Consider the following 22,757-nt stretch of genomic DNA (forward strand, 5'->3'; position numbering starts at 1 on the left):
CCCGGCACATAGGAAAAATGCTCTGACGTCATCCCCCTCACACATTTGTCATATGTTTACAAAAAACAATATATATGTTAAGACTTTTCTCGTTCTTAATATAGACTATATTTAGGGTAGATATGTGTTGACCTTACTTTAAAATAGCAGATCTCTGTGACCGGATATAGTTTGGCTTAGACCCCGGCCCCACGAGGGGCCTCATACAGAAAAATGCAAAAAAGTAGTACGTATGTAGTACATATGCCAGGCCTGTAAGTGGCGCTGCTGCCGCCACAAAATACACCAAAAGCAGCGAAGAAGACCCCGGAGCATGGTTGTCATGGTCGCCCTTCTGTTTATTCTCCGCGGTGGACGGCGTGTTCTCCTGCTGTATATCTCTCAGGTAGTCCACCAGCAGATAACCCCCCCCCAGAGCGGAGCAAGGCAACGGAACTTAAAATAAGAAGCAGCATTTTATGGCACGCTATGCATGGGGCCGCCTTGAGGGGGTTTCCCGACATGTTGTTTCAGTAAATTAAAGGGTGTTTCATGTTGTCGTTGCTGTGGACCTTCTTAATACCTTGGAAAATGCCGTTTAATACTTTTTAATACTTTTTAATAGCCTTAATTTTTGCTAAATTGATTTATCAACTTTTAATACTTTTTAAGACCCCGCGGACACCCTGGGCAAATGCGCTGCAGCTGACCTCGCCCCCCTGCAAAGGAGGGGGGCGAGGCATGAGCGTCATGTTACCATGCTGTTACCATGCCACGCAACCTCTCATTCCCCTGATAGGTGGAGAGTTGCCCATATAGGCGGAGCTCCCCGTTTCTGACATCAGAACAATTTCAAATCTGTATCAGTCTGCAGTGTTGCCAACTTGGCGACTTTGTCGTTAAATTTGGCGGATTTCCAAACCCTCCAGCGACTTATTTGTGTCAAAAGCGACTAACGACTATTCTAACGATTTATAATGGTGTTATTAGCGACTTTTCTGGTGTTTGGCGACTCACGTATTGTTCTGCAGTTAACGAGCTGCCGTGAGCCCCGCCTCCCTCCCATAGTACTCACAGGCGCTCAGACTGACGGCCCGTCCACACTACAGCGTCAACAGCGTCGACAACTCCAATCTGCCCATTCACTTTGAATGGGGTGACGTCAAGTTGCCTCGCTTTTTCGCCGAACTGAATTGTGGGTAGCAGAGCGGTCCGTCTCCGCCTACTCCGGCGTCAGAAGTTGAACAATGTTCAACTTCTGACGCCGGAGACGCCGGAGTAGCCAGCGCCAGCCAATCAAATCCCGTTTCGGAAAATCTGACAGCTCAAGCCGTAGCCAATCAAACCGTGTCTAAGCTGGGAGAGATATCCCGCCGTTCATTTCTATATTTCAAAAAAAGTTGGAGGAGAAACTAATTATCGCTGTAGCAAATCACCCGGTTGGGGGTGCGTGCAGCATCTCGCAGCGGAGTAACTGTGGTGCGGAGGGGGGGCTGCGAGTGGAGCCTCGCAGTTTTTCAGGTTGATATATGAATCTCATTAGCTAGCCAACATGTATTTAGCAAATGTTTAGCAAAATATTAGAAGTGAGGCTACTAGACTAACGTTAGGTCTACTGTAATAGCCTCACTTTTAATAGTTTGCAAAACATTAGCTAGCACTAGTGTTTTGCAGTTGCTAGTAATTTATTGGGATTTCATGCTAGATAGACAGGCATTGGTTTGATATAATAAATTAAGCATTATTGTTAGTTAAGCATGTCAGCCTGCAGCCCCACTTCTTGTCTCTCTCTAACTCATAGCAGATGGCTGCACTAAAGAAAAGGGCACAGAGAGGAAACCAGTTGTAAGATGTTTAAAGGTTAATTAAACACAATATATGCTTAAATGCATTTCAAAGAAGTTGAGTTGTGTTGGAGTTTGTGTTATTCTACATTTTGACACCAAGATTTTCTGATTTTACTGCAAATGTATATCGGTTCCAAATATCGGTTATCGGTCTCCTTGATTACTAATAATCGGTATCGGTATCGGCCTTGAAAAAGCCATATCGGTCGATCCCTAATATATTGCTCCCATAAAATCCCCGGGGGTTTTTGCTTTGTATGTCGGGGGCGGGAGATTCATGTGATTGGTTGTTGGTCGCATTGCTTGAATAAAATCCCCAAGCTCCAGACACGCCCAGCTCCAAGCTTTTTTTGAAGCTGTAGTGTGGACGCTCCGTGACAGTTGCCTGGCGGCAGCAGAGCTGCTGCTGCTGCAGTCAGAGAGAGCAGCGAGGAGACAACCACACTCCCCCGCGTCGAGACTGCAAATGAATTGCGCATGCGCCAACTGCCAAGCCGTCCTGGTTTTTAGCGGGATTTAAATGTAAAATGTAAATGTTTCTTCACTCACTTTCACACTATAATACATTCTGAGTTATGTTCTGCTTAAGACGGGAAAGCAAAAAAGTAATTTTACATTGCAGAATAGAGATATTTCTGATCTACTGTCGTCTGGATTTAACTCCGGTGGTTTCAAGTTTTGATCCTTGAAGGGTTGGGAACGTTTTTTGTACTCCCCTCTACCATGCTCTCTTCTACAGCCGCCATTACATGATATGCAAATTAGGCGATGACGTCATTTAGCGACTTCTGGCGACTTTTTGGACAGCCAATAGCTACTTTTCTTACTAAGGAGTTGGCAACACTGTCAGTCTGTATCATATCCATTTTTTTTGATTTGGGAAAAGAGAGGGTTGTGTTTTCTGACACACCGGGGGACACATCTTCATGTATAAATGACGTGCAAAAGTGCATTTTGCATGATAGGTCCCCTTTAATATCTCAAAAAGCAAATTTAACATTACAAAGTAACACAGCAACACTCACTCATTGAATGGAGAAACATACTTGATTGTTTACATCATTGTTTTTAACACAATGACTGACTGAGGCACAAATGGCAATATAGATATGAATAAAAAGCAATACAATACAACTATAAATGTAAACATACATGTATAATGTGAAGAAAACTATTTGGATTCAATTTTGTACACCACTTGGCAGTGGAAACACTATCAAAATGTCATAGACATTGAATTGATTTACATTTCAGAAAGTAAGTTTCAAACACTAGCGACGTGTGGTTTTATCCCAATCTTAAATCCCATACTTTGTTGTGATGCATTTAAATCACTACATTTAATCTAAGAAAAATCCATTACATCATCAATGGGAATGTTACCTTTTTATTTCTAAGAACAGGCAGTTGGATATACATGTGTTCACCACTGTTTCCATCGCAGGAGTTAATTAAAAGCTCTTTCTACGTTTCTGATTACATAACACAAATGGTTTCCAAGTTTTGACGATTGGATAATGTACTCTTCCTTGGAGTTTGACTTTAATCATAACAAATGCCAATCAGTCAAACAAGCTGGACGCCCGGTGGCAGGAAGCCCTTTCCCCTGTAATGCATATTCAGAAGCACTTTAATTGACCTCAGGGAATGATTAGTGCTATTTGAAAGCATATTCAACTTTATTTTTTGTTGCGAAGCCAGGGAATGTTTCACACTTAATGTCTGTTAAACTCCACTTCATCTAAACTAGGGCTCTCCAACACGTCGATCGCGAGCTACCGGTAGCTCGCGGGCAGCTTTTCAGTAGCGCGCCACTCGATTATCGATTATAGCGTAGTAAGGTTACTTATTGATTTTTCGGCCGCGACTCGACAATAACGTTTTTTTATTTTAGAATTGTTTCTGTGACACGAATATTAAATTGGTCGGTGACGCAGTGATCAAGGAACAGACGTGACAGCAGCACAGCGACACCACACACGGACCAGTCTGCTTTCTCCAGCAACACCACTCCAGAATCAACAGCAGAATGACCCGCTCTGAATCAGGCCCTGTCGCTGCGGCTCAGAGACACACAGGGAGGGATTTGTGTTTTTTGAAAAACACTCGTTATCGTCATGTCAGGTTTTTGGTGGATTTAATCAAGTCTTGGATTGCAGAGTATGAATGTCCTCTTGCTATTTTCAGTTGATAAATGGGTCATTCCAGAATTGGAGGACAATTTAGACACCAACATTTTTGAAAAATGAACCTTTTATTTTATAATTTGTTTTTATGTATTTAGGAAAAACAGATAATAAACCAACAAAAAAAGTGATTTGCCCAGCTAGGCATCAAATTAATATTTTCCAATGAAGAATTACCCCTGTTACTCTAATTATAGTAACAGGGTTGAAAGTAACAGGGTTGGAAATCAATGCTAATTTTGAGCTTTAACCTCAGGAATTATTGCTAGATGTAGTATGTAATGCTACTTTCAAGGCAAGGACAAACTTGGATACCTAATGCAAGAAAGATAACTTTTAAATGAATATGCTTTATTCTGATAATATCAGTAACAGGGTTGAGTGGGTCAGAGTGCCACACTCTTTTAAGACTGAAAAGATTGTAAAAATATGAAAAATAAAAGAGAGGACTTAGTTTTGGTCTACCCATGGCACTAGCACATGGCTTGCTGATGTCACTTCCACTGTGTCATCTGACTTACAGTTTTTTCACTTCCTGTGCCAATCTAAACAGGTTTGGGTAACGGGGTTGAACGCATGTTGAGGGACACACCTTCTGTGCAAAATTACTGTTATCTAAAAGATGTTTATGATTTAACAAATTGATTTTACCATTACAAGAGACATATATCAATAGAATAATACCAAAAAAAGTAAATAAAATCCCTATTTTAAATGTTATATTTGACATGCAAGTTGGTCACCAAGAAGCGGGGACAAGTGAAAAATGCCATTTTAGGGGATGTTCGAGAGCTATTTGATCATTTAAATAATATTTTGAAACCACTTTTTCTACAACTTTATATACATTTTGTCTCAATACAAGTATGTTTAACACAACAAGTGCATGTTTTAGCATTTTGGGCATGGATTATTAGATTTTATATATGGGGGACATGAAATGTCCTCCAATTCTGGAATGACCCAAATACTTGTGTAAAGTTTGTGAATGCAGGAGGAAAAAAGCTTCCGCGATCACCGTCTCCTCTCCGTTCCTCCAAACCCCGCCCCCTCCCCTAATGGCTGATAGTGACCCGATAGAAACTTTATTATTCACTTAATCACTGATTGAGACATGATGAAGCTAACTTAATCTCATGGGATGTATGTAACAGTAAGACAGAGAATGTAAGTGTGCACCCACATGCACTACTTTTTGTTTTTAAAATGCTGTTGTAAATACTCCTGTGTTCAGACTTAAGTCATGTTTGTGATGCCACATTCAAGACATTCAGTGTCTTTTTTTTAACAGAAGACCATTGCTAGAAGCTGCAGCTAGACTGCAGAAGTATTAGTTTATTTTTGAGGATGGAACAATTTCACACACAGATATAGGGAGGCTAGACCTATACAATTGATTTATTGTGGTTTATAATTTAATGTCAAGAAGAAGAAGAAGAAGAAGAAGAAGAAGAAGAAGAAGAAGAAGAAGAAGAAGAAGAAGAAGAAGAAGAAGAAGGCTGAACTGTTCAGAGTCAATCCTGTGGAGATGGAGATGGAGGTTATACATCTCAAAAATCATGTTCAGCTTAAGTCTCAGCAAAACTCACAACATTTCTGGAGGCCTTGTAGACACAGAAAACAAGAACATTCACCAAGCAGCACTGAAAATGTCTGCTTTATTTGGTTCTGTTCAACAAACCTTTGTGAAGCAGCTTTTTCTGACAATGAATGAAATCTAAATACAGAACAAGACTGACTGATCAACATTTAAATAACTATTAGAGTGAACCTAAGTGGGTACACTCCAGCATACACCTCTATGGTGGACTCCATGCAGCGCATGAATGCACTTATTGTACACATGTGCCGGATAAGATGCTTGTCAGGTGGTGATTAAGGACATGTATGTGAATTCTCAGTGATGTACTTACTATGTGGGCCATAATAATATGTGAGACATTGTCGTTTTCTTGGACCTTGATGTGAAGTGAAGGTTTGTGATAAGCTTTAGGTATTGCAATTTCACACGTGTACAAAAGTATAGCTTAATTCAACGATGTGAATACATGTGATGTGATGCAAGTAGCTCTTGGCCACTTTCATTTTTTCAAAGTAGCTCTCAGATGAAGAAAGGTTGGAGACTCCTGATCTAAACTCTCTGGATGTTAGACCAGAGTAATTGTTTTTCTCGCCATATCGAAACAGCACATTCACAGTAAGTAGAATGCAAATACAAACAACATTATCGTTCAACTTGAACACCTTTATTATGTCATTTGTATGCAAATGTGGCATATTTAGGCATCACACTTACAGTAAGGACATAGTGTGCTACTATAAAGACCTGAAAGACTACATGGTACTTCAGTTGAGAGAAAATACAGAAAGACAATTTATTTCTATTTGAAAAGCTCTTGCCTTTTTTCCTCCTAATGCACGTCTCTATATTTTTCATCCATGACTTCTCACCAGAACAGAGTGGTTGCTGTTTATTATTAATGATTAACGGAACAACATTGATGTTAAATCTAAAAACAAAATGTGTTTATTATATGAGTGTTGTTAGACTTTTGGAGAACCGAACATATATGCTTAATATATTTTATAGGCTACCCCTTAGGTCACATGTGACCTAAAACCCCATTGGTGATGTTTATATCATAGTTTTCATACAATGCTTATGGCAATTCCCTAAAAACCTGTTATTTCTGTTCCCAGCCTTACAACTCATGAAACATAAGATGTCTTCAGGATGTCATGAAATATTCTAAGGCTTGTTCTGATGGACCATTTGGTGCCATTTCAACAACCAACAATCAATTAATATTAGAACATTTCCTTTAAAATGTAATATACACCTCTTGACTCCAGCACAACATCTTTTGTCTTAGGGGGAGGATTATCTTTTCATTTCAAGCTATCTCGGTTAACATCTCCATTATGACTATTAGAGCTAACCTCTCAATTAATTCCACATCAGGCTTCACATAATTAGTCCTGTTAATTATGTTCATGATGAGTAATAATAGATTGAGTGTGAGCAGGAAGGTAACATCACAGCTGAAAGGCATGTGATGCTCTCGAAACACTATCATTTTTAATATCCGGCGAAGAAACAGACGCAAACAGTCAAGCTGTCCAAATGCTGAAAAAGAGTTCTCATGATTGATTGTCTGCTTCATATCATTGAATAGAGTTATATAACAGAGCAATGGGGCTTTGTTTTTAACAGCTATCAATATTCCGCAGTCATTAACATTATAGTGTTGCTGCAGTACATTGTTTTCTAAAACATGTTTAGAGAGTCAATGCTGTCAACGGCTCTTGATGTAAATGTCAACACTAACCAAATTACGCATTTGATGAGAGCGCCGCACCACATGAAGGATCTGCATTCAGTTATGTAGTAGAGAGAGACAATCCAAGCAAAGGAAACTGTCTAGATTGGATTAAAGGTTAAAGCTTCTGACATATCTTTATATATTATGATGCAAAATGCAATTAAAATAAGTTTCCCCAACTCATTGACTACATTTAAAATTGGATTTATAGACAGACACGGCCCATTTTTAAGGGTCTAAGAAACATGAATGCAAACATTTTTCAAACGTAATACCTTGACTTGAGCCAGGTGGAAAGAAGTAAAGAAACACACACACACACACACACACACACACACACACACACACACACACACACACACACACACACACACACACACACACACACACACACACACACACACACACACACACACACACACACACACACACACACACACACACACACACACACACACACACACACACACACACACACACACACACACACACACACACACACACACACGCAAGCACATACACATTCAATTCAATTCCTTTATTTATCCAGGTGAAATTCCATTGAGATCAATGATCTCTTTTTCAAGGGAGACCTGCAGCAGTAGGTTCCACAAGAAGACATAAAAACATAAACAACAGAACAACAAAAGGACATCATACAGCAAAATCATCCAACAGACATCCAAAGTCTGGTGAAAGAGTTGCATCGCAGTTTTTCTAATCCTGCTGTACTGGTGCCTCCCTATTTGTTTCATGGATCCTGGGTGTCCCGGCCTCCTGTGTGCCCAGTGAGCAGCCCATCTGTTTCTGGAGTGGGGCTGATTGCAAACATTCCACACAGATTGTGAACTCACTGCCATCGCACTGCAATTCACCAACAATCTGTTTCATCTACGCACACGGCTGGTGGTTGAGTGTAGAGCGCCAGAGTAACATCACTTCACTTTGACAACTACATTACTGGCAATATCACCACATAGACCAACAGGCACAACAACAATCTGCATGTGAGACGCCAATATCTAACTTGTTTTAGCCTTATGCATTTTAATTAAACCCACATTTTCATAATGATCTATGTGTAATATCTGTTAAGCTGATGCGCCATTAGCAGGCATGATACTGTATAATCTTCTTTTGCCCTGAAACACTGTCAGAAAAGTGCTGAAAAGTATTAGCAAATGTGGATCGAGTGAAAGAGCTTCAGCTTATTATAGAATAGCCATGGGTGAATGAGCTTGAAAGACATGTCAATAAGTAGGCAAAAGATGATTGATGTCTCCTCCAAGGAAATGTTAACACAAACCTTTCTGCCTTCCTGTCTGTTATGGTCTAACTGAAATGTTTAAAACTGTTGTTGCACAATCATGTTGCAATTTCCGTTGCCAATTCTTAGATTTATTAATGTCAGTCCATGTAGTGTGCATGCATTCATGCAGCCTGTTGCTTCTGCTAGGTTGTTACTCTTTTTCCACTTTTAGGTTTCTTAGTTTATAGTACTTTTTATTTTTCTACTTGCAACTTCCTACACCCTCTCCTAACCTGCGTGGAGGTGGAGTTTTTGTTTCTTGTATCCCACTCGCCACTGTTGCATACAAACACTTAGCTGCCTTGTTTACACCAGGGACCGGCTGACATGACGGCAGGAACAACATTCCTGCCGTCATGTAAGCCATGTCTCTCCCTCTCATCTTGGCCAGCGTAAGATCACTGGCTAAGAAAATGGATGAGCTAATGGTGTAAGCTAGGAGTGAAACCAAATATCTGGAGTGTAGGTCAATGACGACAACCTTTCAATCAACGGCTTCTGGTCTTTAGAGGGTCCCTAGGCTGTGGAGGATGATCCTGTGCCTAAGACGCCATGTCCCAGTGGCTACACTGACTTTCATTGCACTGTTTTACTTGAACCCCTTAAAAAGGTTTGTATATATTTTATTCTTAAATGATGCAACTGTCACGAAAACTAAATTCCTGATTCTGATATGATCTTAAGTTAGGTTTGAGCACATTAAAACATTTCTGAGGGTTTGAGGCATACGACTAGACCCATCAGCATGATATTTCTGTGCCAGTTTATGACTGCTAAACATCAGCTTCAATTGGGAAAGTCGTTTCTTTCAAAGTTACAGATAACAAATGGTTCCTGTCCAGATTTGCAAGCCTTCAGTAGTAACACTCAATCAATGCTGAAATGTTTCTTTGTAGCATTGTAGAATGGAGCAGTGTTTAGCGTTTGTGTCTAGCAGTTATTGGTTGAGTGAGGGAGAGACAGAAGCTGCACAAGGGGCCTCACCTGATTGGAGCAGAGGCTAAGGTCAGCATTGAAGTTGTCTGGTGGCCATGAATAAACAATGCAGCACCAAAATACCTAGGAAGACTCCGTGTCTTGCTCACCAGCTGCTAGACGAAACTGAAAGGAGAATCTCTAACCCCTGCACTAAATACAACTATATATATTTATGTAATGCCTTTTTGTTAAGCATTACCTCAAGTGTGCTTGTAGGCTTACTGTCAAAAGTGTATTTTTATATTAAAGATTTTTTGCTTTTAAAATATTTTATGAATTATGGTATATATGGCTGTCAGGAAAACAGTCTCAGAAAAGTTGCATCATAAAAGAAACAAGTCTCTATTTCAGTGGGCTTCAGCTCTCCTTTAACATAATGCCTCGTAAAAAACCCATGTACTCTGTGGGATAGGTGTATAATAAATCCCAGTGAATTTCTCTCCAGCCCTATCATATACTTTCAGTTATGATATCTTGCACTCAACCCCCTCAAACACACACATATTTATTAATATTTTTCTAAATTATATATTTCTCAATACTATTAAATGATCAAATGTAGTTAAACGATCAAATATAAGCATGCTATCAGACCATTTAGGAGAAGAAATACTCATGAAGTACAGAAAAGAACAACGGCAAAGATAAAACTGAATTGTGAAATTTAAAAAAATCAGTTCTCTTAAGCAAATTGACCATTTGAACTGCAGTAGTTGTATAAAAGGCCCGGCTAAAATGATACACATGGGGTACTTAAAAGCTTATTCTGACAAAGAAGAGAGTTGGAGCAATTTTAAATGGCTCAGTAACAAAGCTGGATAGTGTAGCTAAACCATTTATCTGCAGTTCAGCTTTTACTGAGACACACACAAACTCTGCTCTCTAATCTGTGAATTGAATACCCATACAACATGCTGATTGACGAGAAATGAACTACTCAATGCAAATAAAGCAATGCAAAAAAAATGAAAATCCATCATTTAAAAAAAATAAATTCCACCCAAAACAGATTCTATCCTGAGACAATTTTGACTACACCAGCATCTCCATAAATGTGTGATATTAAAACACATCATTATGTTATCATATAAACGTTTAGAAATCACTATAATGAATTAAAGCAAACTGGCAACATAAAGTATAGAGTAAAGGCCCCTACACACCAAGCTGATTTCGGCCGTCGATACTGTAGATGTCGATAGATGTCTGGCCGCCGATGAGCGTCCTGTCGACCCTCAGATTGGTGTGTCCCGCCCATGGATGCATAATAATAACTGGATACAGCGTGGGAGGCGGGATCTCATTCATTCTGATGAGAGTTGCTCATTTGCGCATGAAGACAAAATGGCCCAACTTTTGAGAGAGCGAAACGTCACGAAAGTATTCATATAATCATATAATCCATTCTTATTGTGCATCCATGGGTAAAGGTAAAACTCATGTAGTACTGAACAAGTCACATGAACGTGCCGGGCGGCGCGGCCCCGTGGGTTAGATGCGCGTTCATAATGCATAGGAAAATAACTCTCAGAATAACGTTATTAGCACATTGTACAACTTGAGGACCGAATGTTTTTGATAAGGACTATACAAATGTTCATACTGGGTAGTGTATTTAGTTTAAAAAAAATTATCCAACGATTTACAGACGTCTCTTTCCCAATGTTAGTCAATGGGAAAAAGTCTTTCCGGGCCCACCGACTAATACGGAAGTGTAGTACCGCCGTTTGGCCACAATTTTCCTCAGAGTCCGGCGCACTTCCTGGTGGCTTGGTCCCGCCCTGTCGTGTCTTTTCGGCCATGCCGACACCTTCGGCGTCCTAAAACCCGGAAATAAACTCTTTCCAGTTCCTTCGACAAAAACCAATGCAATTTCTCCATAGAATTTTGGAAAATAGATCGAAATAAGGTCTGTGGTTGAAACAAATTGAAGAGACAGATCACGTTTTGTTCAGCCGGATAATATCCACTTGTCTACCCTACTTTTATAATTTTCGAATCATAAATCTAATCGATAGATTTATGATCGATAGATAAATGATTAGAAAATTATCCGGCTGAACAAAACGTGATCTGTCTCTTCAATTTGTGTCAACCACAGACCTTATTTCGAGCTATTTGCCAAAATCCTATGAAGAAATTGCATTGTTTTTGTCGAAGGAACCGGAAGAGGTAAAATGCTAACTTACTTCCAGGTTTACTGTGGCACTCTATGGGAGTGGACTGTGGAGTAGTACTTAAGTAAATTTACTTTGTTACTGTCCACAATCTTCCTATAAGTATTTTAATATAAGATGGTCATTTTAAAATGTTTAAAAATATACTGTTAGTAGGCTAGTTAAACCAATAATAATTATACTGCTACAACTGACAGTTATGTAGGCACATTGTTATGTGTTCTTAACGTTGTGTGATTAAAATAATAAACACAAATAGCAGGATAGGCACACATATTTGCTACATCTTGCCCCACTGAAAAGGCACTGCTGATACTGTTAAAATATTGGCATAGTTCATCCCTGTGCTACTTGGCTCGAGCTGTAGCATGTAGCTATTTGTTGTTCACAGTCTGTCTTCTGGTTGCTTCTTTTGAATGACGAATACACACTACCACCGCCTGCTGGTAAGGAGAGTAATTGTTTATCAAGCATGCGCAGTGCATACTGCTTCTTGGCCGTCGGCTAAAGTCTTTGCTGTGTGTTCCAGTGCGACTGTTTGGCCAAGACGCAGGAGACAACAGTCGTGTTCCGTCGGAACGTGTTCTTTGGTGTTTGTTTGGTGTGCAGGGGCCTTTAAATGTTAAAGTCTTCAGAGCTCTTAAAAAGGAGTTAAATGTGTTTTCAAACGTGTTAAATGAAAATTAGATCTTCATTTTGTGTTTTGCTGATATTGAGACCTTCAATCTTTTCTACCATGGTCTCATTTAGTCTATCCGTTACAAGTACAGTATCAGTAACATACAACAATGATGTATGAGGGATCACACTAATCTAAAAAGGCTGTGATTGCCACTGTAACTCAGAAGGCGGCACATCCAACATTAGACCTAGGCCCGTGTACACAGAGACGGAACGGGTGTTATCCGCTACAGTTCTCTATATCGTATGGACGGTTCGTTCACACGATGCCGTAACGGAACCGCGGAAACTGGGGCCCTAAGTGATAACGGGTCCCAAGGTGGGTAGATCTGCGGACGGAACGCTCTGGGGGGTCAAACGGCTCTGTGTGTACGCCCGATACGCCACAGCCCGCCTCTCCCCACCTCTCCTGCTCACTCCCGTCATTGCTGATGTGTTTTGCCAACAACAACAACAGTGTTCCGAGTGTTTCGAGCCAGGTCCCGGTATCTCGCAGGACAGTGCACCCAGCAGGAGCCTCCAGCAGAACCCGCCGCACGGCAGAGTTTCCGTTAGCTGGTAATTACCGGACTATGACCGGTAAAATATGCTGAAGACCCGGCAAATCTAAATCTCTCCGGTCAAAATGTCGCCTATTGTTTAGGTGTCCTTTGACACGCAGTCAGTCATATCATTAGCTAGAACTAGCTAGATTTGATCGATATGGACATACACGCGAGTGAAGTCTAACCGGACAGGAGAGAGAGATCATAGATCAGCTGCTGCTGACGGAGACACGCAGCTCTGCATGATCACCTGCAGCTCCACCCGCTGTGATGGAGCGGTGAGCGGAGCAAAACACACACTTCAAGTTAGATCATCTCACTTAGCTATTTTAATTACCTCTCAAACTACCTAAACTAGTTATAAATATATTTTTACTGTCGGGTCACTCATTACTGGACCAGCCAGCTGCATGAGACGGATACTGATGGGCTGTCAGGAGAGGGGGACGAAATGAGAGGCTCCTTGTATTATTCTTATATTATTATATAGCGTCGTTATTAATTTGTTTTAAAGCTCAATAAATAACAAAGAAGACCTTTGACCGGCACTTTTCTAATTTTGTCCGGGAGATTTAAACTTTAACGGACATATTCAAAAAATTATAACGGAAACTCTGCCGCACGGTTCCCTCGTCCCTTGGAAGAGGCGGAGAGGTGGGTGTTTTTCATCTGCTGGTGGACTACCGGGGAGATTGAACGTCCTGCCCGGGAGCCAGGCTCAGAGTTAGTGGCAGTGGGTGCGGTGCACCTGCCTTTTCCAGCAGGAGCACACGCTCGCCTCGGGGAGGGAGAAAAAGAGAAACAGAGGCCGCCGAAAACATTGGTTCAAGTAGTTTAGGAGTGTATCTGAGCATGCAATCATCAACAAGCAAGAGAGCAAAATGCACCTCAGACCAGTCTACTAATTACATATAAAGCAAAAGGATAAGCCATAACACAGCTACTATGCAGTAACGAAGCACACATTGAGAAATAGGCGATGGTACATATTCGCACCTATGGGCGATATAGAAATATTCACTTCACCTAATTTGAATTTCTTTGGACTTTAGAGGAAACCTCCACAGGATAAAGATGCCTTTCAAAAAGACTCCTCTTTGGACTCCAGAACATTCCTAAGCCATCTATAATGCTGTTTGAAAGGTCCCATGGCATGGCCATTTCTACTGATCATAATTCCATTGTTGAGGTCTACTACAATAGATTTACATTGTGCAATTTTCCAAACTCACATTGGTTTCTCATACAGCATCTCTGTATAGTATGTATATTCACTCTCTGTCCTACACGGCTTGTTGGAGCTCCTGCCCCCCCCCTCCCTGTGAGCCCAGTGTGCTCTGATTGGTCAGCTCGCCCACTCTGTTCTGATGAGTCCACCACCGTTACAACGGAACATCAGTGATTATGTGTTACTATGGCGTTTCTTAGCAACCAGAAAATTACACCAGTAATGACAAACAGATGAGAATGCTGCGTGGGGTCTGGGTGCCGTGTTGGCGGGACGTTGCACGGCTCGCTGCCGTTTCCTGGTTGCTGCGTGGGGTCTGCGAGACATCGCGAAACTCAGCCTAAACTCAGCCTAAACTCAGCCTAGCACCCCCCCCCCCCAGCGCGTCACAGTTTCGCTGCTGAGAGAGAGAGAGTGTGTGTGTGTGTGTGTGTGTGTGTGTGTGTGTGTGTGTGTGTGTGTGTGTGTGTGTGTGTGTGTGTGTGTGTGAGGAGCTCCACAGATTGACCAATGGGTCCATTTGGGTATGGTCACGTCACTGTACCCAGGAAGAAAAAGAAAAATCTCCAACGAGGCGTTCTGGGGCAGCATAGACAGGTATTTTCTGTGTTAGAGATTTACTCGCTACAGGGTCTACTTTGAGGGTTTGTGACTTTGCCAGAAAAGCATGACATGGGACCTTTAATATGAATACACATAAGATGTACAGCTATGCTCCTTTTCATGTGAATGGCCCAGTATGCATGCTCCAGTTCAAGTGTCTGACACAGTGGTCTGATGATCAGAAGGAAAACCAGTCAAACAGATAGCAAGGCTCTACCAAAAGTCAAGCAATCACATGGTTTTCTGAGTGAGATAGTAAACATCAGAGGCGTCACCTTAACAAGCCAAGGTACAAATCCATGAAATGTGTGTTTGTGAGTGCAAAGGAGGTTTGGGATGTCTGAAGCTGACAAAACAGTTACAATGTGCTGAGGCGAGGCTGCTCATTTTATGTCTTTGTCCTTTCAAGCCCTCAATTAGTTTAGCTTGTAAACACACTGTGTTATGGGTGATAAGTGGCATGATACGATGGGGGCTGGTGAATTATGACAAAACAAAAATGACACTGGAGAAACAAATTAGATGTATTCATTGTGTCCTTTGTACCTTTTCCTGCATGAGCATCTTGCCACTATCCAACCTCCATTTTATTGTATGCGTAACAGGGCTACTTTATAATAATCCTTATATTTATTATAGCGCTTTATCAATGACTCTCAAAGCGCTTTACAAATACACATTACACATACAGATCATACATACATGTAATGGTCATCTACTGTGGACAATACCCACAGGAGCAAATGCGGGGGAAGTGTCTTGCCCAAGGACACAACGGCCTGACGCAGTGGGGCGGGAGCGGGTTTCGAACTGGAGTTCCCCAACGCCCCCTTGATCTGATGATCAAACGCACAGACCACTGCGCCACCCGTCCCTATGATTGTCCCAGTTCCTTAAACCGTCTTTTGGAACATTACAATGATTACTGCAATATGGCCTAAGGATGCTTTAAACATGGCTGTATTATGCAAGCAGATGTGTTGGTTGACAACTTTCTTAACCACACACTTAAAACCTAGCTTAAAACCCACAGTGGTTTCACTTTCCATCACCTGACAGAGAAATTAAAGCAAGTGTTAAAGTGGGCAGTGAAGAGTTTGAAAGCAGAGCTATAATGACCATAAGGACGCGCTGAACACAAACACACGCTCTTTCCCAAATGAAGCCTACCGCAGAGCTCCGGGCTGATTCCACGTGCTATAGTCTACGATTCTTATAGAAGGAGACAGGATGTGTTTACTACAACCCCTCCAGCATCAGATCAAATATTCATGAAGACAAATAGTATCCAGCCTGGTCTGCAACCACAGCATGTAATTCTTATTTTGCCATCTGCACTGGAATAAGGGATTACACGCTGTGAGGGACCTAATTTAGACCAGACATAACACAACGGGACAGTAGGAAGTTACAGTAACAGAACAAGAACCAGAAAGAGGCTTGGCTGGATTGCAGTACTGCATGTACGCCTGTGCAAGTGGTTTCAAGCGCACGAGAATATGCTGCCATGACAACAACCCTGAAGATCAAGGAATGTAGACGAGTTTCTCTTGGACTGACTGTACAAGGTGACTACTTTCTGTTTCCAACTGTGGTTTAAGCTACAAGGTTGTAGTAGGGCAATGACACTGGCTGATGGAGAGGTAGAGAAATATAAACAGCAACAGATATCCAGCGTTAAAATATGGACTGAGGTTTTACAGTGTGAGAATGCATGAGCTAAGAATCCAATCTCCAATCCAATGTTGCCTGAGAGATATCTATGAAGAAAAGTCTTTACCTGTGAGTGAACGCGTGCGACTGTGGGAGCTGCCACATCCAGCGCATTCAGAGAACTTGGACCAAGCAGTTAGAGTGCAGTCATCCTTGCAAGTTATCCGGCACCCTCTGATCTGGGGGGGGACGGGGCCGGCCCATCGCAGGCAGTCTGTCATGTTGGCAGACTCACCGCTCTCCTCTACACAACTGATTCCTGCAAACATAGAGGAAAGCAACAATGTCATTCCAATTACACACATAAAAGATCACATCACAATCATCCGTGGGGTTCTACATTTTCCGACATATTTTTTGAATGGTTTTCTGGCTAGGATAAGCTTGATTGAAGGACACATTTATCTTCACGGTTTGATTGAGCAGAACATGGGAGGGGCAGGTGTATTCAGTTCTTTATGTTAGGTTGAATGGTCTCACAAAGGAAGACATAATTGTTATTGTATAATTCATAGCTTTCTGCTTTCATGTTAAGATCTAGTGAAATGCTAATTCAACCTTTAAGCACAAGATATTGTGCCAATTATTATTTATTGAGTAAACACAATGCATTCATGATACTCGATTAACCTGAATGCTAAATACTTCTGACAGAATGATGTATACACCTTCTGATCAGAGTATTGGTATTTAATCAAAGAGGGATAAAGACATCACAACCGAGTGTTGCAGCAGCAATATGTTCCTCTGTGTGCTAAGAATAATCATTTAGAGAACACAGTAGGAGCAGATGGGTTATTATTTATTTTTGAAATACTACTATAATGAAACACAGTAAATCAACTGAAAGCAGTCCAATGCGGTTGCTTTTGATGAGTTTGGAAAATATTCAATTGAACACATTTTAGATTTTTTCTTTGCATACTCAACATGTTTAAAGAAGCAAGGCCACTCTGCCAGAAAGGTTTATGTAGTTAAGAAAAAAAATAACATTATGCAGTTTTACAAATTGAAGGTAGGTATATGAAAATACTTCAAAAATAATATATCCACTTTAAAACACAAAGCCTTAACTTCAAGTCTCCTATTTTACAAAAAAATGAACATGTCATTCCTAAAAGAATGATCTAATCTGTGGCAAAAACTTTCAACAAACAAATGTTTTAGAATCAAACTGGTAAATATCTTCTCAGGCATGGAAGCGTCGATATTTTAGAGATGTAGACGTTTTTATTTGTCTTTGCATTGCCATTTTTGTTGTTTATATGGCAGGATATTGAGCAAATACACTATTTGTTCTGGATTACATTATATATCCAACTGTCTATCAAGCATAACCTTCCATTTGCTCTCTCAAATGCTGATATGATTGGACTAAGGCTCAATAATGCATGTGGGCTGTATATCATAGTTAGATAAAGATGTTTACAGGTTTATCAAAGCATCTATTCTACAGAGGGGATGCTGTGGTCCAAGCAGTACATTTTCATTTCTTGAAGTATGGCTCATAAGAATGAACTAATCATATATGTTTTCAGGATGTGAATAGTCATGGTAATAATGTAAATCAAGTGGGAAACCTAATTGAAACACTCCCAAGATAATTTGAATTACAATGATCAGCAGACCTACAAGGTGGGAAAGTAATAACTCTCCTAATTTCCAACGCTGATACCCGAGCCTGCATTTAACCTGGCATGAATGTTTGCAGTGATTATTATAACAGTAGATCAGCCCTGGCTTAGAGGGAAGCAGCATACATGAGAAACCTTAGCAGTGATACATCTGTAATGAGTTCATTAACATAAATTAAATAAAGAAGAAAACAAAATGAGTAGTTGTTTGGATGCTGGCTGAAGAGAGAGAGGAAGGAGCATGTTATTTTTATTTTTTCCAAGGTGCCACTGATAAGGCAGGAGTATTTGATTGGATTGTAGCTTCCTTAAACATTTTAATTAGAGCACGACAAAGGATAAAACAATGTTCAAAACATTGTTGTCTCATGGACACTAGGACTAGAAGAAACGTTTGCCAGTAAAGGAAACTTCTCCTCCCCCCCAACGCCTCAACGTTTCTGCGGATCCACTGATACACAAACATGCCTTCAAACATCCATTCCATTGATTTCTATTTGACTTTCAAATTTTGCCCTCTGACAAAAACGGTTGGGTTTTCTACATGTCTGTCGAGGATGTGTGGGATGGTTATTTACATACAAGGTCTCCACAAAGGTATTGCATGGGAGCTGATAGCTTCACTAAAGTGCCTTTATGTAACAGCTGCAATCACAGCGGTAAAAAAACAACCTTTTATTTTGAGATGTACAGGTTAGAGCGATGATACTATAATGACCGATCAAAGGTGAATCTTACTTTCGATTAGACAAACCTGTTTGATACAAAGCTGAGAGAGTATAAGTCCAATAACCACTACTGTAGGAATCGTTTCACGTCCATATTGGTATTTCCTTTTGTCTATTTGACTTAAATAGTGTTTTTTCTCATCCACCAGTGAAAGCGTCATCCCCAATTTGTTTTATAAGCAAAGCCAAGGACTGACATTTTGATTTTGAACCCAGAGCCATCCATTTTTAACATGTTTATTTTAACCAAAGCCCATTTTTGTGGCTTTTCACCATCTCCTCTCACAAATGGTAACAATTGATGTCACAGTATACCGCCACTGACAGGGATCATCTTTAATTATACAGCTACTGAGAAAAGGTGAACACTTTTGAGGGTTGGTTGAAAGGACAAGCTTTGAAGCGGCTCAACACTTTCCTGGATAATGTTGTAGACTTTGAGCACATCCTTTTGATTTTATATTTATATTATTTTATTTAATAATGTTTTGTTTCAACTGAAAGCTTTTATCAATCTGACTCAGAAAATGTTCTATCATTATTTTAAAGACAACCTTTTTGAATCCACTTAAAACCCCCTGCCATAAGATATTCTTTATGTTAAAGACAGACTGCTTGTATAATGTTTTTCTATGTAATGCCTTGTGAGGAGCGATGTGGATTCATCATACCCATTAAATCTCCTTTCTCCCTGCAGCAGAAGATCAATCATCACCATGACTCATTTTCTAGTGAATCACTGCTCAAAACAGTTTGATTGCGACTCAGGCAGCGATACAACACATCCATCTGGTTAGGAGCAACAAGTTGGCCGAATGCAGTCACAGCGGGGTGTAGTTATTCTAAAATCTATTGGCTCATCACTCACTCCAAGGTATCAGCTGTAACATAATACAGCATTTCCTATTCGGTTGCATTTAGCGGAAGATGTTCTTCAGGCAAGGTTATGATTCATCTTCTCAAATCTTGTCTTATTTAGTAACAGCTCTTACTGTGACCTCCAGCGTACAGCAACCCTCACCTCACTTGGTTCAGACATTTGCATGCATTCAACATGCAGGCCTGTATCCGACAAGGGGCCAGACAGTCTGAGGTGGGAGGAAGCGTTCACTCAAGCCAAGGGCATGTTGGCCTTGTAAAGCACAAAACCAATTGTGTGCTGAAACTTGGCCCAGATTCTAACCTTACAGTACATGCCTGAGCCAACGTCCAGCGGTCTGACAGACTGCGCTGTAGATCCCCGGTTGCTAATTGAACTGTTCTGTAACTGCTATTTGAATGTTTCATCATCAGTAACTGTTTCCCAGGGCAGTGTAATGTTTCTTATAAAGAGTCCAATTTCCAACCAACGCTCCCGTACAGTAATCCTCCCAGGGAAGCCAACCTGGCACCAAGAGTGATGCTTCCTCAAGAAACATAAAACAGATTTCAGCAGTGGCTGTGTGCCTGGTTCTGCCTCATAGTTATGTTAGTTCAGCCAGAATGTCACTGATGATGCAAAACACATAGGTATACTTGTAATTAAAAGAAAATGTAGCCATTTGTGGGTGTCCAACTAGTGAATTACTCAGTGCTGTTTCCATGCTGCACCAACTGCATCCAGCAGCATTATTTTATCCCTCTATGGCATACTGTTGCCCTCAGGCAACAAACCACTTATTTTGACCTCACACTGGCCCTCTAAATATATATATCTTTTTTAAATATACACAATGTCACCTGACATGCTGGTGTCCAATAAAATGAGGGAATTATATGGGTGTGGCATTTTGTCTGGGGGTGGAGAAGTCCTTTCTGCAAGCAAAGCTGCAGGGGACTCAGGGCCACCACTTGGTAAGATACATTTCACTCTTTAACATATTAGAAATGTACATAACTTAAAATAAAAAATACATGCATGTGCAAGAATACGTAAAGAAGTATATTTGATTGTTTAAAGACTTATTATGTATTTATTAATTATCTAAAACTATGTTTTTTTGTTTGTTGCTTCAGGGCAACACTGTGCCACTTGGACCACTTTTTTCCAGGCAATATCATGCAAGTGTGCAAATGTGCTCAGCTGTAACATGATAAACCTAATCAATGTTTTTACATCTACTGATATTTACAGGAAATGGACAACAAAACATGTTATGGGCAGAAGGGACACGATCAGGCTGTTAGGGCTATTCCGTCTGACAGTGAGGACAGTGAAGGTCAAGATAGGGTTAGACACACACACACACACACACACACACACACACACACACACACACACACACACACACACACACACACACACACACACACACACACACACACACACACACACACACACACACACACACACACACATATATAGAGACATACAAACACATACACACACACAGACGCACAAACACACACAGACACACGCACATACACACACACACACACACACACACACACACACACACCAGTTTTAGCAACGTCATTTGTTGTGTTTGTCCTTGTTACAAGGCGGTGCACTCTTTATTTCCCCTCAGAAACAGACTTCCTAAACTCAGCCGGTTGTAAGACTAGACACCTAGAATTTCAATGTTGTATTGCAAACTTGTTACTTCATACATCCTTGGTTATCTTTCCAACGCAGATAAAATGCTGTTTTTCAGAGATATTTTGACGAAGGATGAATGCAAAAAATAGGTAAAAGGATCCTTTGAGCAATAAGGTGAGCTGAAAAAGTGATCTTGGGTTGTGTAACTCCGTACAAAGGCAGGAGCTGATAAAATGGTCTTAAAGAAATCTCGGGAAACTGAGTGTCTGGAAACTTCTGAAATCAGCCTGTCTCAGAAGTTATACACAGAGCTGCAGCAAATGTCGAAGCAGACAGGCGGCAAAAACATCCATTTTCTGTTTGATCAAAAGACAGTGTAGTTTGACCAAAAAATATATTCTCTTGTAGTTAGGAATACATCTTTATCACGCTTTCCCATGAAACGCTTAAGGATAGGATAAGGATCATTGGGTTTGCTAATTTGTTGAAATGGTGTAGCTATAAGCACTTGTAAATGTTTAATTCATATAAAAAGTCATCTTAAAGCTCCTATATTCTACATTCATGCATTATCAATACCGTGCAGAACTTTAGAGAGAGATGGGATCAATTATCATTTAATAAATGCTTTATTGATTATTTTAATACATTTTTTATTAGGAAAGTATATCTTAATAACAAGTAATAAAGTACACCGGATATAAAAGCACCACTGACTCTTTGCTAAATATATAAAATGTATTTATCTATGGCTAATATGACGTATAAGACATGTAGGTTTTAGTTGAAAGACTTCTTAGACATTAGTCACCACGAGATGCTGCTGAAGAAAATGCAGAGGAGAAGGTGACCTATTTAGTGTTCCAGGATGAATGTCTGACTTGATAATGCAGCACAACCTGCTTTTTCAAATGCAGCTTTTTCAATGAAGGGAGATATCTGAAGTAGATACCATCTCGCACACACTTCCTACAGGATGTGAATACTAATACTAGAACTACAGTGAATATGAACTGCATGGATAATAACATTGTTGAATATTATGAGTGTTAGTGAGATTTATGTAAAGGAAATCTGAATTGCAAGCAGCAAAACAGAGATGCAAAGAGGCGCTCCAAAAGGGAATAACGCATAATGTGACATTGGACTTCATAACATGCAACATGCAAGAGTTATTACATGAACACAACAAAAGCTGTACAATGTCATCAGTAGTAGAATTATCTAAATTACAATGTATTATATATTCTGAGTGTGGGTGGATAGAGGATATAAAAAGCTCTCTTAGTGCATCATAATCAAATCTCC

General features: G+C 40.4%; 1 protein-coding gene across 1 annotated transcript in view; it reads right to left on the reverse strand.

Moving 5' to 3' along the window:
* Positions 1-22,757, reverse strand: part of thsd7ba (thrombospondin, type I, domain containing 7Ba) — a 198,125-nt gene that overhangs the window by 80,616 nt on the left and 94,752 nt on the right. Inside the window, exon 13 of the mRNA XM_071207105.1 lies at positions 16,637-16,828. Coding sequence (XP_071063206.1) covers positions 16,637-16,828 — 192 coding nt within the window. The remainder of the gene's footprint in view (positions 1-16,636; positions 16,829-22,757) is intronic.

This window comes from Pseudochaenichthys georgianus, chromosome 21 (genome assembly GCF_902827115.2).
Source record: "Pseudochaenichthys georgianus chromosome 21, fPseGeo1.2, whole genome shotgun sequence".
NCBI lineage: Eukaryota > Metazoa > Chordata > Actinopteri > Perciformes > Channichthyidae > Pseudochaenichthys > Pseudochaenichthys georgianus.